We start from the raw sequence: 18,850 nt of genomic DNA, 5'->3' as shown, positions 1-18,850 counted from the left end.
ATTTCCATTGACAGATGATATAACCTCATCACTTGGCCTAGAAGCAGAAATCATCCAGGCATACAGAAGTTCATAAAAAATGTTTCTGAACAAGGAAATTTTTGCCATCCCTTAGTACTGGTGGGCTGAAAACCCTCAATAACTTGTTGCTCTAAAATGCAAGGAGCAGCTTGCAGTGTGGAGCCCTACTCACACAGAATCTGGCCCTCAAGGCTTTGTGGCTCCCGTCTGTTCAAAAGACACTTCCATTGCTCCCTCATTTCTTTGTTTTCCAGAATAACAAAAAAATAGCAGTTTGGGTTTTTTTTCTGTTTTTAATGATGTCTAGTAGATGTGTTGTTTTCATTTGTAGCATATGTGATGTGGCTTTTAGAAGTAATTTATTTTTGGTGGCAAGCTGCTGATGCTTGCTCCCATGTTGGCTGTTAGCAATTAACACCTTCTGGTCAACTATGGACAATTTCCCACTTACTGCTTTTTAAGGTGCTAAAACTAATCTCCACCAGCTCGATCTCTCATAGCTCCATTTCACCCATTTGAGGCTTTTCTCACTGGTAGCAAAGGTTTTTCTTTTCCTCCACTAATAATGACATAGGACCCAGAGGATATAGGAAAGTATCCCTACATGTTTTTGTCAAGCATTTCCCTCTGCTAACGAGGGGACTGAGGTGAGATAATATGTGTTAAAACCTTCTCAGAGGTGTAACCTCTGACAAACACAAGTTCTGGCTGTGAAAACAACAGGCGTGAGAGGAAGCTACCTCAAGAGAAGGAACTGAGAACTACCTCGCTACCTGTTAAATGTTTGGCAGTTTTTCACCAGAAAAATGCAAGTTTAGACAAATTTTTCCAGTTTTTCATGACCTGTGCCTGAGTGGTATCCATATTTTAAGGCCCATATGAAAATCTCAAAAGAACAGATCCCCTTCAATGCTTGTGCCACTTTTTATTTCGGGTCATGAGAACAAAGTTGCAATGATGATGAAAAGCCTTACTTACATGGACCTCACCGCTTAAAACTATTGAGTCTACTTTTACTCCTTGAAACTTCTCTTTTTTGGGGATTTAGATTTGGTTTTTGGGTTTTGTTTTGTTGGGGTTTTTTGGGTTTTTTTATCATGGAAATGAAGTTTTAAAAACTTAGAGATTGTGACACCTACAGGACTGTGCCTCTCCACTATCTGATGACATGTTGATTCATTGCAAGCTGACAATCCTAATCTATGTAACCATTAGGGCAAACTGTGGTAAAATTATTTTGGAAAACAATCTCAATATAAAAATGTAGTGGATGCTGCTGATCCTGGACTAACTTTAGCTGCTGGAAGCTGAGCATTCACTGCAGAAGGCTTTAGTCAGAAAAGCTCAGGAGCTTTAATCATCTGCTAATGATGATTTTCAGAGACCAGTGCAAATTCTGCCTTTTCATTATCACTCAGGGAGTATATAAGAACAGCAAGGGACAGCTAAGTCCAAGAGCGTCCAGAGTAAATCAAATTTTGGAAGAAGCCTCTAAAGAAAGAGGAACTCTTTATGTCTTGAGGAAATTATAACTTTCAGTCCTAGAGTCTATTCAGAGTTTTTTGGCAACCCCAAGTGACACCTCCTAAAACACTACATTTCTGCAAAAATCCCAGGAATTAATAAAGAAAGGAAAGAAAAAGACAAAGGGATGCAATTATTTTTTACTACAAATCAATTTATGATGGTTTGATTTCTGAAGGAGAAAGAGAATGATTTAAAAATGTTTCAGTCTTTCATAGAGAAGAACCATACTTGAAAAAAAAGTTTTTTGATGATGTCAGCACTCAGAACAGAATCATCATTAATATTATTCTGTGATTTCCATCTATTAATGAAGCCACATGATTAGAGCTGCTAGAGAAACTGCCTTAATGGAACAAACACAGATAATGGATTTGAATAAATACACAAGCAAAAAGACAATGTCAGGCTCAGTCAGCTGGCAACATTAAATGCTGAGTAAATAAATAGGCTGTGTAGTGCCGTACCATCCAGCACGGAGGAATGCCTGGATCACTGCTTTCATAGCTTCTGTAGCCAATTTTATTTTGGGTTTTTTTGGATGAAACTATCTTTTTGGGGTTTCTTTTTACAGCTCCTTTTCAAGACAATTCCATTGGTACCCTTTACATGTGTTCTAGTTGTTTGTGTGGTCTGTAATCAACCATAGGCTTTTTCAAACACCTTCCCCAGCCCTCCTCACTTGTCCAGAAAACATTTTCCAATATTTCTAACACTTTACCACTTAGTTCCCAAACCTATCATATTGGCACAACAGGTATTTCTGACAAACTCCCTTTAGTCCACCACTACATTTTTAAACAAAGTCAGAAAAATATTTATAAAGTACCTTTTTAATACATATTTATATTTGAGTAAAGCAGAGTGCTTGATAGCATTTTTTAGATGTCAATATACACCAGGCATCAAACCTTATTCCAAATTAGCCTCTGAAATGCACAGCAGAATGCAGTATCTATATGGGTATACACTCTCACAAGCATTTTCAAAAAAGTAAAATCTATTTAAGAATCCATATAGGGACTTGCCTTCCACAGTATCTAAATGAGTCCAGAGGAGGACATTTCTGGGACAGAACTTGTGAACAAGGCAATCCTACACTCAGAATAATTATTTTTAAACACAGCGCTCCAGAAAGCTGCTACTAATAACACATTTTAAACCTTTGGCAGAGCAAAGTATGTGGTGATGTTTCCCCCTACACAAACTGAAATACCAAGACAGTGAAACAGTGCCTGAGCAATCTCTCCTTATATAAGAACCAACATTTCCTTTGCACATTGGCTTTTAGCACCTCTGCAAAATGCCAGTGGGGACCAATGTTTATAAAACTTATGTTGTAATATGCTTAAGTGCTTTGTGCTGGAGTACAGAGGTATTTTTTTGACTGTTCATTTTTGCATAGAAATTAAGTCCTTGCTGCTTTGGAGCACTTTAGCATTGTATCACAAGATTGTACAATGAGTGAAGAACTTAAGCTTCAGGATTGTTCCCAAAACATTAAAAGATCAAAGAATGATCCAAAAATCATTGTTCCTGTAAAAAAAAACATGAGTTTTTCAGTATGCTGGTAAATGTACCATGGCCTAATACATTTTGTAGTTATCCTCCACAGAGCCCTACCCTCCTTATGTCAGGAGAACACATTATATTTTTTTCTCTTTTATTTAGCTTCTAATCTACGTGTTCTGTGAAGGTGAATAAATAAAATTATTACCAAAAAGAAGACTGGCTCAGAAATGTACTTAAATGCATTCACTTCCCACACCTCATCTAGAAATGAAATCTCAAAGAAGGGAAGGAATGTGCAGGAAAGGCACAACCCCCCATAAAAAATACAGACTGTCAAAGAGAGCATCATTAGATAAACAGTACCAAAGCATACTGCAGTGCATTTCTCATTTTGGAGGTCAGATTGGTTACACAGGCCCCATGGCAAAGCGGTGACAGGGCCACGGAGCTGCTCTGCTCAAACCTCCCCCCAGAGAGACAGCACCCCAAAATCTCTCCCTTCATCTGCTACTTCCCAACAGCTAAAAATTGGCTGCTATTTCTTTCTGTCTAGTAAGTGAACTACTCAATTGCCATGATCAGCATCTAGAACTAGCAAGCTCTTCTTTGCTTGCATCTGAGCTCTCGTTAGTCTATGTAAGATGTAAAGCATACTAGTATTTCCCAGCAAGGCAAGAACAATCAGAATTCAAAAGTACTGATGTCTATTTTAGCTTTTAGGTAGCACCCCAGTCCTTGAGATCCAATGATTCATTCTTTTCTAATGAAGATTTTTTGGTGTTTTTTTCAGTTCATCCAATATGTATTTCTAGGTAATGTAAATATGGAACAAATGCTAGTGGGATATGTGTCTAAATCATGTTGCTTGTTTTTGTTCTGCAGAAGCCTTTATCCCCACTGCTTTCTATAAAACAGTTTCAGAGAGACACTCACCTTGTCTGACGGCTAGTGTTGTCGTGTAGACCAAGAACAGAAGAATATAATTGAGGAAGCTCTGGAAAACAGGTGTGTTGGCATGGAAGTCTTCTGAAAGATACTTGCTTGTGAGACCAATGCCACAGATAAGGAGGGAGAGTACCTGGCCAAGTGCCACAGACAGCAGGAGATCCCTGAAAGGAATGAGAATAACAGACATAAAACACTCAGCCTCCTCACTAAGGAGGAAATGCTCATCCTCCTCCAGGAATCATGTTCAGCATTTCTGGGGCATGGAAGAAACATGATGCTTCAGTCAACGAGGGGACCTGCTGGGTATAGCCAACATAACATTTCCATTATTCCTGCTCTTATCATGAGCATAAACATTGTGCCAACATAGTGGCTTTTATTCACATGTTAAACAACAGCAGATGGCACGTCCCTACCATTTAATTTTGCATTTCACATTTCACAAAGGATAAATGATAGTTTAAATCAACCAAAACTCAGTACTGCTTCCTTTGAGCATCCTCCTTAAAAGAAAGACCCAGGGTTATCATTCAGAAACAGTGGGAAACACAGCTCTTTCAGGTCTTAGCAGCCACAGAGAAAAATAAGATAAAGGATCATGTTTCATCATCAAGAGGAATATACATTTCATCATATAAACTATTCTTTCCGTCTACTGTGGATAGATATATTTATATTTTGTTTCACCCTTCCAACTGCTTACTTTTTCTTCTGCTTAATGGGAACAGGAGATTTCCATTTTCCCATTCCTGCCTCTTTCTGGTTGTTAGAAATATACTTTCTGGTTAGGCTTTTTGCTGTAATCTGTTTTTCTTATTTTTCATCTCCAGTATCTTCTGCATTCTCCTATTACAACCCCATTCTCCTTCCCCACAGGTTTCAAATAGCCTCTTCATTTGTGCATGTTCTCTGTCTTCCTATAATATTCTCTTTACTGCAGAAATTGCTATATCTGAAAGATTTTTTTCCTCCAAATACCTCCATCTCTTTTACTCTTGTAGAATTTATTATCTAACCACACAGCCCAACTGAGTCCAAACAATCCTCCTTTTCCAAACTCTGGCACAGGATCTCCCATGCCCGCAACACAGGAATATCTGTATTTTTTAAATTACCCTTAAGAGTTTTCCCAGGTCCCCCATGTGTCAGCACTCTCATGCTGACTGGGTCTGCTCTACAGCTACCCTCCCATGCAGAAGGATGAAATGCAAAAAGCATTGGTCTGGTAGAGAAGCAAGCAAAAACAATACCAGGGAGAGCAAAAGGGGCATCCAAAGGGGACATGTAGTCTGAGCCCTGCCCACTGCTACTGCTACTGCCACCAGCCCCCAGAAAAGAGCTCCCTGGGGAAGACATGAAGGAGAGGAGCATGTTCTGCAATGTCTCATTTGAGCCTGGAATGAGGAAGGCGAACTAGGCAATCCTAAGGGAGTAGAGGAAGGAGGGCAGCACCCTGCTCAGCTATAACAGTATTTCATGTGTGTTCTCTGCCAGACAGTTAAAAAAAATATTGCTTCAAGGCTGCTTTGCTTTCCCTGACAGATTTCCCTGACCTCAGCTCTGCGTGTTTGGCAGTGATGAGCATCTGTGCTCCTACAACTTGGTAAACTCAAGTGTCAAGCTCGTTTCCCTTTTTCTCATAAACAATCCTCCCACTAATGTGTCGTGGTGTCAGTCATGGCATGATTTAACCAAAGAGACCCTGGAAAGCACAGGAGGCTGGGTAGTCATATTCAGCTAACATACCTTGCTGACAAACAGCCTGGCACACAGAGTAAAGAACAAACTTTATTGTGCTAAACCCTGTGTTTTGATGGGAGACTGCTGGATAAGCAGCAAGTAAGACTCTACCACGGCTACTTCTGCTTTCACATTACTCACTCTACTGTGAAACACAGCCAAGGGAAACAAGCACACTCGACAGAGGTGACATCCAAGACCATGATGCAGATGCTGCCTACACCATTGATCCTCAGTTCCTGCTGTTACCTGCTCTGCTGCTGACATGAAATAGGAAATTTGAATAGTGACTGCAATTTAAATCCACATATTAATCTTGCACCCTTGTTTATAGTTCTTCATTTAGCTGATATTGTTTCCTATATCCTTCTGTAATTAAGTTTCATGCAGGATTGTCCTCTTGCCTACTGCCATTTGTATAGTTCCATTTCATTAGTAAATTAGATGTTTGCAAATCAGTTACCAGCTTTACATGAAATGCAGGTGTGTCCCTGTATTTTGGCTGAGCCTGTGAGTGAAAGTTGTATTACATTCACTGGGGGACTGCACCTGCTCTGAAGAGAAGCATCTTGGATCCTGCTTAGATTTCCCTAAAGCTAAACACACCCTCTCTCAGGAAAAGATTCTCACAATAACATATTTCTTGCTCCCTAGGGCTGTTAGCTGTTGGGAACCACACTAATCATTACATTTTTTCAGACTGGTGGGAAGTTTGATAAGGTCTTACAAAAGGCATCTTTTTTAGCTCAGCTCTCTATATTCAGGTGTGTCGCCAGGTCTAACCAGTCTGTACTGACATTTTCATTAAAAATCCAACCAACAAAACCTGAAAACCACCAGGTAAATTTCAAAGCTGTGTTTGATAGCTGTAGCCCTCTCTGGTGTATGTTTTGATTCTCTCATTGCTATTTTGCTATTTATAAAACAACCATATTTTTCATAGTTGGTTCTTTGCCAAGTCATTCAACCACATCTACAAGTGGCAGTTTTCCTAAAGAGTCAACATCTACAGCATATATACACACATACAGCCTGTCCCCTGTCCTCAGCTTCTGGATTTTACATTTCATTAATTTATAAAAAAGAAGATAATTCAAATTTTATGGTCTTATTCCTGAAAAGTCATTGAGAATAGCTCTCTATATCTTCTGTCAATTACAAAATATGTCCAAAAATCCACTTGCTATTGTATTATTGAAGTCATCAATGAGCACAAAGGGTAATTGGAGTTCAGTTCGTGGACAAAAAATCAAGGCTGTAAACCTAAACACCTCTAAGTCTGTAAGTAAAGATTGATCTGTATAATCTCTGTAATTTGAAAGTGCTTTTGAGTAAAAATTGTCTTTTAGACAAAAACTGAATGCAAAAACTGCAGAAAACTACTTTGTGGGTGTCTAAGTGCAAACAGTACCATCAATATTGCTGTCTTTCAAAACACTGACTACATAAATGATACTGAGTACATACTTACTGCTTGTCTCTGATTTTTGCACATATTTGGTATTTCTAATTATGTAAGAAAACTCATTCTGAAATCAAGCTGTTTTGCTTTTCTTCCAGTCAGGACTTAGTTAAACATTTCACAGTTGATGGATGACAGAGAAAGATACAAATTTTTTACTCTTATTTCATCAGTGCAAAGAGTAGCATGTTATATGTTTAAGCAGATCTAATTCAAGCGCCCATTAAATGCTCAGACTTGATCTATTTTACAAAATTTAACTGTTCATGCCCACATTAAACTCTCCTGCCACACCTAGTAATATGCCCATTACAGACATGAATGACAAGCAGTGGCATAGAAGATTCTGTATCCTCCCCTTCTCTCATCACTGTAGGCTCTGACACACCAACCATTATCATGGAAAACAGTAATGAAATGAAAAGTAAGTAAGAGAAAGCAAATCATAAGATCAATAAAATGCTCATTTTTGCCTTGGCTGAATGTAAGAGAACAACTCATCTCTCTCCAAACAGAAAAGTGGAAACAAATCTTAAATTGTTTAAATTGGTGACAGTGTCAGCAGCAACACAGAAAAATACATTTTTTAAATAAACCTAATAACCAATGTAAGATACCTGAATTTTACAAAAAAATGCTGGTAACATCGACTTCAATTCTTTTTTTCCCCTGCAAACGGTGATCTAATAATACAAGAGTCTTAACTTCTAAGCCTTTAATACCTGGGTAAGAGTAATAAAATACCCATTATTTTTAAGAAGAAGCAGCAAGCAAACACTGAAAAGAAGATTTCAATGGCTGTGGAAAACCTATTATTTTCTTTAGACAAAGAAAAAGACACTAACTCAGGGCTGTCATCTCTGGCACTCATAAGTATCTTCCCCAAAAATCATAATATGGTTGAAATATGCAACATAGCTCCTATCTGCAACACTTTCGGTGTTGCTTTTCATATGCTCCACCACTCAGAGACTGGCACAAAGGATGATTTCTTCCCTAAGCCTTTGGTCTGTCATGCTGGCTTCAGTAGCACATTCATTCACTGAGGAAGCAACATTCATTCATATCTTGAAGAAAGGCTGTGTAGTTTGATGGCCTTCAAACAGTACACCAAAAAGAGTCTCACTACAAAAAGCTTTATAAAAGTGAGGATTTCTGCCTTTCAGGATCCAATTTCTCTTTAGCTGAGTGCTATTCTATTTCTCTACTTGTATTCTATTTAAATCAAAACAAAGCAATTCTTCAAAAATCCCATTTTCCCTCAGCAACACCAACAGTACTTTCTCAAACCAAGTTAAAACAGGGAAAATCTTCAGCTTATAGTTAAGCCTTGATCTCATAAAGGCACAGAGTCATTGAATCATTTAGGCTGGAAAAGGTCATTTAGTCCAACCATTAACCTAGGATCACACTGGTATTTTTAAGTGAGAAGTAGGTCAGAATTACTCCTAAATCTCTGGGTGTCATGTTGCTAAGTAAGTTTTTCACAGCATACTAACAGAATTTTAAAAATACTTTATTGTCTCTGGAAGTGGAGCCAGAAGACAAAGCGTCATCTTGCTGTTGGAAGCCATTTAATTCTGTTTAAATGTCTGGGCTGGTAGCTGCTGTGCATCCTTTTCGCTTGTTCCTCCAGGTTTATGGAAATTTCTGTCACTTGAGTATCTCCTTTATCAGCCATGACAAAGCCAAACTTCTGTAGGCAGACATTCTCATATCAAAGAACTCTGGAGCTAGTGCTTCGTTCCTTGCACATACACACTGGTGCAATAAAGTGTACTAAACAGCTATCTGCAGGTTATCCTGTAATTATTCTACAAGAAGTTAAAATATTTAGCTCTGAATACTAGTCCATTCCCATATCCTCCCCAGAACATAGAAACGCTCTCCACAACACAAAATCAAGGCAGTGTAATATTGAGAAGGAGCCACACAACCACAGTATGCTGGAGAATCAATGACATGCAGAGGGTGGCCAAGTGATTTAAACATTCAGGCTTATTTAATTGACACTAAATCCTGTTTTAAAGCACTCTCCATGTCAGTTTAATTTAACTGCTTTCCCTCCTCTCTTTTGCACTTTATTTGGTATCTTTCCACTGGTAAGTCCCCGCTGCATCAGTTTTAGAGTATCTCAGATGGTAAAGAACAGAGGCTACCACTACTTTTAATCTCTAGCATGAGGTGTGTTAATCCTCCAGCATGCCACAGGCTCCAGCAGACAGACAAGAGATTGGCACTCTGTTTCCTGAGCCAAAATTTCACTAGAGGAACACATCTGTAAAGGCTGCTTTACAGCACTGTTAGAAAGGGCCTGCAGGCAGGATCGTGCTTTCTCCAGGGTGGTAATGACTGCAACACAAAGTTACCACTCCAAATGTTCCAAGTGTGTACTTAAAAAAAGAAAAAGCAGATACACTTCATTCAGAGACTGATGACTGCTATGCCATAGTGAAGTTGATGATGTCTGTCACAGCACTGTGATTCTGCCAAGCTTCTTCACTTGAGTGCATTTTACTGTGTTTCTATAAAAGCGTGAGGAGAAATAAAACAAGGTCTTAAAAACTTCACACTGATTCAAAGCAAGCTGAAGTTATGCCCCTGTATCCTGTGGAAATCCAGTCAAGTTTATTTAAATGCTTACAGGTGGATGTGGAATCTTATTTTAAAATTCTACTTATCCAGTAGAAATGTTGATGCATATTACCATAGAAAACACAGGAACAGGACATGTCAAAATCACAAATACTAACTGCCATCACCAGCATAAATTACTTCCATATTTTGTGATTCACACTTAACACTGACACAGGCAGTTTGTGAAAGAATAAATTAACAAGATTTGTTCTGGACAATCAACTGAGCTCTCTCTGAAAGCTAAAGCTGCAGATTTTCTAATAGCTTTGAAGCATATGAAGTTTCCTATTAGTCCTGCTCTGAAATTGATTGCATCTAGAGAACAAGATTCTACACTAATTTTGTATGGAAACTTGTCTTTTCTTATTTTCCCCTTATTCTGACATGCCTGTTACACAGGGGAGAAATTCTACAAGTTGGCACATGCAACCCTTCCCTCCTCTCTGCCCCTCTCAATAAAGTAAGGATTGCAGCAAACATCTTCAGTTAATGCATCAAAGCTGCTGCACACTGCTTCAGAGCAATTTACAGAGCCAGTCCCAATACTCTATAACTAAATGTTCACAGCACTAATGGCAACCACATCACCCAACACATATACTGATAATTGCATCATGGGCTGCTGTGCCACAGTGTTCTATTGACCAACTACTCCCATAGTCTACACTCCCCACAACCATTCTAGATAACAACTCAAGAAAATACAGTGGGTTTGTAGGTCTAAATAAGAGACACTTATAATATTTCTGGCAAGGAAGAACAAACTGATGTAAAATATTTTCAGAATATAGGTATCAAGCCACTGCTGAACAGTGAAATACCAAAGTCTGGATCCCAACTAAAGCCAACACACTGCATTAAAATACAAACAACACTAAAATTAACTGACAAATCAGAGATAGAAACCCATGAAACACCAAGCCTATCCACCACTTAATTCCTACTGAGTCATTATTTTGAAATCTTTATTGTGATGTACAGGCTCTGTACTAAATCTCAGCACAAAGGGTGGGCTTTCCAGACAGTGAGTTGCAGACCACCTCAAGTTCCCACTGAGGCTCAAAAGAAATTCTCTGTGCCATAAGCTGGGGGTAGGAGGGGAGCTCTGCACCTCCTTGTTCTCATCATCCTCTCTTGCCACCTTCCCAGCAACTTGTCACTTACCCTGCAGCTCTGGATCAAGCTCCACAGCTTCTTTCCTCAGCAGGGCCCAGCACCTCATTGCAGCATCCAAGGGACAGCCAGGCCTGGACACACAGCCAGCACTTCCCTAGAGCTCGAGAAGCTCCAGCAGCCACTGCCTTGGCTGGAAGGACACCCTGGGCATGGGGAGAGCTACCCAAGTTTCTTATCCCTTGCTTTTTGGCTTTCCTAGTTGCTTTGAGGTTTTTCTATTCAAGATATTAAGGTTCTAGTTTGTATTCAAATACAACTGGACTTGATTTTAAGAGCCTTTGGGGACATCACTTAAAATCAAGGTGTAGTTACAACTGCCTCAAAGCTGCGGCAGACTCAGGCTCTGTGGTAGCTTGAGGGACGATCCCAGATTGTTGTCTTTGGATGAAAACAAAGCAGAATCACATTCAACAAGCCTTGGGAGTCTCTGAAGCAGTTTCTTAAGATGAGCTTTTACCTAATAAATTTCCCAGTTCTTGTATATTGCCAGTTACAGCAATTCTTGAAAATGGGTTTAATTTACCATATACTTATAGCTCCAACTTCATACACAAACATGGTCATAGTTATGTGTGTTTTACAACATTTTAGTAACTGAAATTTACTGGAATCTTTTTTTAACACTATTCTTACACAGATAAAACATATCCCTGCACTTAATAGTTAACTATATATTGTTGAGACACCTGCTGCACTGACTCTAAGTGCAAAAAAGGCACTCCTCTTTTAGTTATTATTATTGAATAAGATATATGCTTAAAGATTGCAAAGGAAAGTATGGTGACAAAACTTCCATGGTCTTATCTTGATGGAGTCCAGTGCTAAATCCTTACAAGCAAATTGGAGGCATGGGGTGGATGTGTGTGTGTGTGTGTGTTGGTGCAATTTGCTTATAGTCATCTTCATCCTACCAGTGAGCTAACAAAGAAAACAAAACATGCTTACCCTAAAAACATGCCTAGGTTTTCAAAAAGCCATCTGCCTTCCAATCAGTAATTTCCTGGTTCCTTTTCAGGTAAAAATCACCAGACTTGAAGCCCTAGAGGCTTTTTCTCTTTAAGAATGAGGTTTCTCCATATACAGTTCTTGACAACTTCTCAGCCTATACTGGATAGACTGGAAATATTTCAATCTTTGTGATGAAATCAAAAGTATAATTATAGATGACCATGAGATAAAATAATTGTATTTCAGGTTATTTTAGTCAAATAAATTGACTGAAGCTAGCTGCAGTCCATAAATTTTTATAAAGTTCACCGTCTAGCCAAGTATGACTAGAGAAATTAAGATACGGAAATAAATAAATAATTATGTAAATATTTGATCTAGATTGGAATAATAAGTGACAGAATTAACTTTCCATACAAGAGCTTACAAAACTAGTTACAAACACCAACTGCTGAATATGGTACTTTTGAAAGACTAACTTCTTCCATCATTATCCAAAAATTAATTCAAAAGTGATATTTCCAGTCTTAGAAATAGAGTAAGAGACTCAATTATGTATTAAGAGTGAGCTGTAATTTCTCAAGCTAGAAATCCATGTGACAGCCACTGAAAATACCACATTTTTGCCAATGAAATTGAGGCAGTCATTGGGCTGCTGATCAGTTATTTTTATCATTCAAGAATAAAGCACACAAACAGATGTGGTTTTGAGATAGATATTTATCTTTACTCTCTTCCAAATGCACCAGTCTGAGCTTTTAGATGTTGAAAGTAATGAGGATGTGGAAGGACTGATGGCTCTCTGTTTCTTGTAGAAAAGAAATTCACTGCCAAATTGCATTAGCTCATCTCACTTGCAGTGGTTTTTGTGCCTAAGGCTCAGGACATTATAAATACAGTGACGAGTATCTTTAGATAATATGAGAAAGAGTTATAAAGTTTCAGTTCAGTTAAGATCATCATCAGCTCCCAGTTTTCTCAGAGGAGCTGAAAGCCTACAGTAATAGACCTGGATGATTCCCAGCACCAAGAAAAATAGCTCACCAGTGCCCAAAGTAGTACAACATCACTTCTTACTGCTCTCTTGCCATTACTGTACAGTGCTAATACAGTTTAAACTGATGGGGGTTTATGGACTCTTACAGCTATTGAGAGACAGTTGATAAAGGAGGAGATGAAAAGCATTACAGCTCCTGCTATACCCCTGCCACTGATAAGCCAATCTTGATTGAACGGTCTGGTGGAAAACAAGTTCATATGACTCAAGATTCCTCAAGTGATAGATGCTACGGTGACTTAATTCAGCGTTGTCAGAAACACAGAAGTATGGGCCTGGAGTTCCTAGAAAATAGTATGTATGTGAGTCAGGATGATGGATGATTTCAGATTCTTCTTGGTGCTCCTGAAAGTGGCAAAATTTGTTTCTGAATTTCTGTCCCCATAAAATTCATAACTCCAAGCATACGCAAATGTGTGTACTGACTGTTCATCTACAATTAGGCAACTACAAAAATTATAGCTTACTTGTAAAACTGGAGGTCAAAAAAAAAAAAGGTGTTAATACTGGAATGCAAAAATGCCTCTATGAATATCATGGCTGGCTTTTGGAGAACTAAAGCTACTAATTCAATTATTACAAGATGTATAATTTTTTTTCCTTTTTTTAATATCAGTGCATTTGCAAAATAAATAACATTGATTTTTCTTTCTAGAGAACACAGTATCTATTATAAATATTTAATTTAAAAATCAAATTTATCTGCCTGGATTATGCAAAATATTTTTCTTGGATAAAACTAACTACATTTAAAACTTCAGAACAAAACAGTTACTTTTTTTTCCCCCCCACAACTCTTGAAAATTGTTGCAGAATTAAAAAACCCTGCTTCTGTGGACAACATTTTCTCCCCAGGTAGGCATATGCAACTCCCATAAGTTTGCATCGTTTTTACAGTGAGTTTCTACTCCATAATCTATATGCTTGAAGCATGTAAAAGAAACCTTAAGAAAAATGTCCTTAAATTGGCCCCTGAATACTGGCCTCTTGACTGCACCCCTGGTACAGAAAGACAAAGGATACTCACATTAGCATTTCATCAAGGATGGCACTAAGCCATTGCACACTTTTCCAAATCCCCATCTGCTTCAAAGGAGAGATGCTCATGTGCCTGTGGCTCACCCTAAATTCAGCTCTTTAAGGCTCTGACCTCCTTTTGCTTTTTCCCATGTGTGGGTTGTATTGCTGCTACCTCATTCTGCAGCCCCTCAAGCAGGAGTAATGCTCAAAGTTGCTTGCTCATGGATATTATGACAAACAGAAGGACATGAAAGTTTTATGCTTTTTTTCTCCCCAACAGTTCTTTAATGCACAGAGGCCAGACTTTTCCCCCTTTGTGGGAGTGTCTTTATCCTATTCCTGCCTGTGAAGCCAGCACACTGAGTTTCAGGGTGACACAACTTCATTATGGAAAGAAATAAAACACCCTCAATAGATCTACCACTAATCTGGTGGCTGATACACCACAGAAGGCAGAACATGTCAGGGCAAGTCCTCAGAACAAGACCCCTGAAGCCACTTAGGCAAACAATTTAAGAGTTTGGCTGCTTTACTGAGCTGGGTGTCACCTTCTGGGAGAGAAGTTTGTGCTCTGGCTCTAGAGACATTACAGAGGCACAACTGGAAAGTGAATTCCTGGTTTGGGTCAGTAACTAGCCCAGGGCTCCAGTAATGATGGGTTTCAGCAGGCAACACCCCTCCTGGCCCAGCTGGATCAATTGTGAGTGCCCCACTCGCAGGACTTGAAAGGCCTCGAGTTTTCTTCTCTGTCTGCTACTGGTCCTTTCTGAAAGCAAGGTCCCTCTAAGGCATTTTGAGTTGGGTGCCCAGAATTGATTCAGCAATAACCCAGGAGTGCTCTCACAGGTCCTGCCTTCCTACTTCTAAGATACAGAAGGGTCTTGCAGGAAAGGAAGCACTTGGTGAAAGGGGGCACAGCAAAACCAGCCTTACAGAGAGGTGGAGTGCAAGTACTTCTCCTTTTCCTTGCTTTTGCTGTTTGTTCAACACTCAGCAGTGATAAAATCATTACTCAGCCAACACTACACAAGAGGTCCAAACTTCTGCAGCTGTATTCTTCTGCATTCTGCTTACAATTCAAAAATAAAAAAGCCATTATAAGTGGAAATTACAACTGGTCAAAATTCAACCCTTGCTAAATGAAAAGTCCAACAACACTTAAGTTTTTCACTTTTAGGAATGAGTGTGGTGGTTCTGGTTTACTGCTCTACCCTTAGGCTCCAAGATAAATCTCTCCCTTCCTCTCTTCCTTTAAATTCAGTGAAACAGCACGACTGCCTCTGTCAACACTATAAATTTACTGCAGACCTGACGCACAATGATGGGACAGGCTCAGCTGAAAAAACATAAGGCCACTGATCTAATTTTTCCTGTTTTATTAGAATTCAGAACTGCAAGGAGTTTGAAATAAATAAAAATAAATAAACTGTAAGTGGTCTGGGAAGTCGCCAGCTGCAGATTTTGAGAGTCAAGACAGAGATATTCCTGGTCTACAGGAACCTGCTGCAGTGCTGAATGTATGACCAAAGTCACTGATGACCTAAAGAAGGAGAGTGATGAATCACTCAAATGAAAATGAAAACTGTGAAAAAAACAGGAGCTGTAAAGTCCTCTTCAAGGAAATAAACCAAGTGACATTTGCCAGAACATTGTTCCCTACCTTCCAGGTTGCTTTATTGCAATTTCTTCACAATAGCAGCATCTAAATTTCAGATATGCAAAAAAAGAAAACTCAATAATGTAAAAGATTTTCTGAGTGGGTACAATTTTGCCTTGCCAGCACTGAACTGTAGAATTATGCAAAGGCAATGAGCAGGCTGTAACCAGGCCACTGAGGGTGTCCTCAGTGTGTGCAGCTGATGTGCCATCTCCTTCCCATACACAGGACAATAGCATGCCAAGACACAGTTACTCCCAAGAGAACCAGAGGACTCAGAGGACCTTTTGCCTCCCAGCCATATACAAGTGTGGTCACAACCTTCAGCTGGCAAGTTTATTTTATTTCCTCTCCCAGTGTGATTCACATCTGTGCTTGCAGCACAGACAGCAGGGGGTCAGTCTGACAGTTGAAAAGTGTGAGGAAAAATCAGGGATGAAATCATATTCTGTGTAAGCATGACATTTGTGACACTTTGCTTTAAGGCTTTAGACTGCTACTGTTACAAAAATACATGCATAAACCTATCATTAGCATTAAAAAGATTAGGAAGAATTTCCATGTTACTCAATAGCATTTGCTCTGCAGAAATCACCCTTCTGAAAGGCATCTGAAGCTGTAGTTATAACTGAAGGACAAAATCCCAGTCACAGCTCTCTGTTTCCTTGCCTTTTGGAAATGAAGTTAGCCATTAAATCAGATTTCACTGTAATGATATGCATTACGTTTCCCACTGATGGCTTTTTATTCTTCCTAGCAAGAAATAAGTTGAGAAAAGCCAGAGAGAAAAACTCTCACAGCTGCATAAGGGAATCAAGTGACACACCTATCATACAGAGTGCACAGCTGGGCTAAGTGCTTATGTTCATGTGGGCCATCCTGCAACATGACTGCAGACATCTCATATGTTGCTTTTGAGCAACATGCACTGCTTAATTTATATGTGGAAGGGATTATCTGACAAAGGCCATTTAGGGCTGCAAAGTACCTAAATATTTCAGAGATGTAACATATTACCTTTTGATTTACTGCCTTTATTTACTTATGGAATAAACTAAAATTTCATTCAGTTTGAATTAAATTAGTTTCTGTAAGTCAAATGCTCTTGTTTGTAAAGCCCAGTTTGAGCACATGGATCATCCATGGCTATATCTGAGTCAAGCAGGTGCAACAGGCCATGACAGGGCTTGCTGGAGTGAGGACTTTGCAGTGAGCTTTCCTAAGGCCACGGACCTCACCCCTGTTTCCCCCATGAAAATTTTGCTGCAGGTCTAACATCCCAGTGGCCTGCCCAAGTGGGAGCAGGGAAATCCAGACAAGACTGAAAAGCTGGTGATACTTATGAAATACCGTACCATGACAGGATCTCATTCTGCTTCTTCAGATTCTACCTGAAAGGAATAAGATGAATGTGTCTTTACAAACAGACTGTGTGAATCTGCTTGTAGATACAGCCAGGTACTTATAGAGAAGTAACAGAAGAAACTATTAGTTCTGGAAAATGTTACTAATCAGCATGGACTGTTGCTCAGCCAGGGCCATGTTAAATATCTGAACCTAGAGGAAAAGAACAAAGACTTACTAGAATTATGAATAGCTTTTTTCTTTCTTTCTTTTATATAAAAGAGGGGGCATATTAGAGGGGAGCACAGTGTAGGCAATTCAGGAAGTCTGTGCCTTCTGAGTACCTCAGCCAGTGGGGAAAAGGAACAGAGTGATGGGGCTGGGAACATAGGATAAAACTGAGGCTGTGTCACTCAACAATTTCAGAGACCCCATGAGAAATGCCCCATGACCTCTCCCTTTATTCAAATAAAGCTACAGGAGTCCTCTGTCTCCTTTTTGGACATGCCACAGGCATTCTGGATTAATTTTCCTAACATGTTCTTTGTAAGATTTATTTTCTTGCGAAGACAGATGGAAAGGACATCATAGAAGACTGTTTGCAGATGCAAAAATATTTTTACCAACCAAAACCAAATTTGGCAGGACAATGGCCCTTCAAATATTCAAATGAAATTGATGAGGATGATTCTTCTCCTAATGAATATTTTCCATTGCTCCCTAAGTCTGATTACTAGGCCAAGCAGCTGGACAGACATCAGACAGCCTTACAGGGGAAACGATCTGAACAAAACAGTGGCAGTCAATGAGAAAATTTTGGTATCAAATCATGTCACATTGCTGCTACAGCTTCCTTACTACATGCACAGGTGGGCAGCATATGGCCCTTCAAACAGGACAGCAATCCAAGACCCAGACACTATTTTTTTACAGTTTACACTATTGGGAAGTATCACACTTTACCTGTGTGCACTGTGCAACTACAAGAGGTACAGAATATCATGTTAAGGTTATATATAAATATATTTATTAAAAATAATTTCAAGCTCAACTAACATGATTATGAAGATGCAGGAATACTTGAGAGATATCATGGGACAAGATAAGAACAGATTAATCTTGTAATTAATTGTGTGCTTGAATTTAATTTAAATGCTTTTATTATTTAGTACCTGTGTCAACCACTTAAACTGCCTGCAAATCACTTCTTTATATAATATTAATGAAATTGTCTATATTGAAATTCATCAAACTATGGAAATCAGATATTAGGAAGACTCATTATATCATCAATTTATCCTCTTCTACTTTAAAACAGTTCAAGACCTGAGACTCCAGAAACCACTCCTTCAAGAAGAGTATTTCAGTTCAAGAAAGAGTATTCATAGCAGAATGAACAATGTCTTTTCACAGTGAAAGATCAGAATTAAAAATCCAATTTACATTGTGGAACAAACTACAAGAAGACTTTGAGAAGGAACAAATAACAACAGTAACGTTAATTTCAACACAAACCTTGCATAAATGTCATTGATTTTACAGCTCTGTACAGATGACATTCTGAGAAAAATGAAGATAATGCAGATTTATGCAATAATAGACCTACGAATTTGTCTGCACAGCCTGCTCAAAACATTTCATGCCCAAAGAAGGAGATGGTACTGCTTGGGGTGCAGAGGAGCTGCTGACTGAGCGCAGGGAGAGATCAAATCAGTGAGAAACATCAAAGTAATCACTTGTTTAATCTTTGCTAAATTGCTTGCTTAATCTTTGGGTTAGTCTAATGAATGTTTAGGGCATTCCT

At 38.9% G+C, this 18,850-nt stretch overlaps 1 protein-coding gene across 1 annotated transcript in view; it reads right to left on the bottom strand.

Annotated features, from left to right (window-relative positions):
• Positions 1–18,850, bottom strand: part of SLC35F1 (solute carrier family 35 member F1) — a 210,135-nt gene that overhangs the window by 93,243 nt on the left and 98,042 nt on the right. The window contains exon 2 of the mRNA XM_031066651.1: positions 3,991–4,166. Coding sequence (XP_030922511.1) covers positions 3,991–4,166 — 176 coding nt within the window. The remainder of the gene's footprint in view (positions 1–3,990; positions 4,167–18,850) is intronic.

Source organism: Geospiza fortis, unplaced genomic scaffold, assembly GCF_000277835.1.
Source record: "Geospiza fortis unplaced genomic scaffold, GeoFor_1.0 scaffold98, whole genome shotgun sequence".
NCBI classification, from domain to species: Eukaryota; Metazoa; Chordata; class Aves; order Passeriformes; family Thraupidae; genus Geospiza; species Geospiza fortis.
This window is presented reverse-complemented; position numbering and strand designations above follow the sequence as displayed.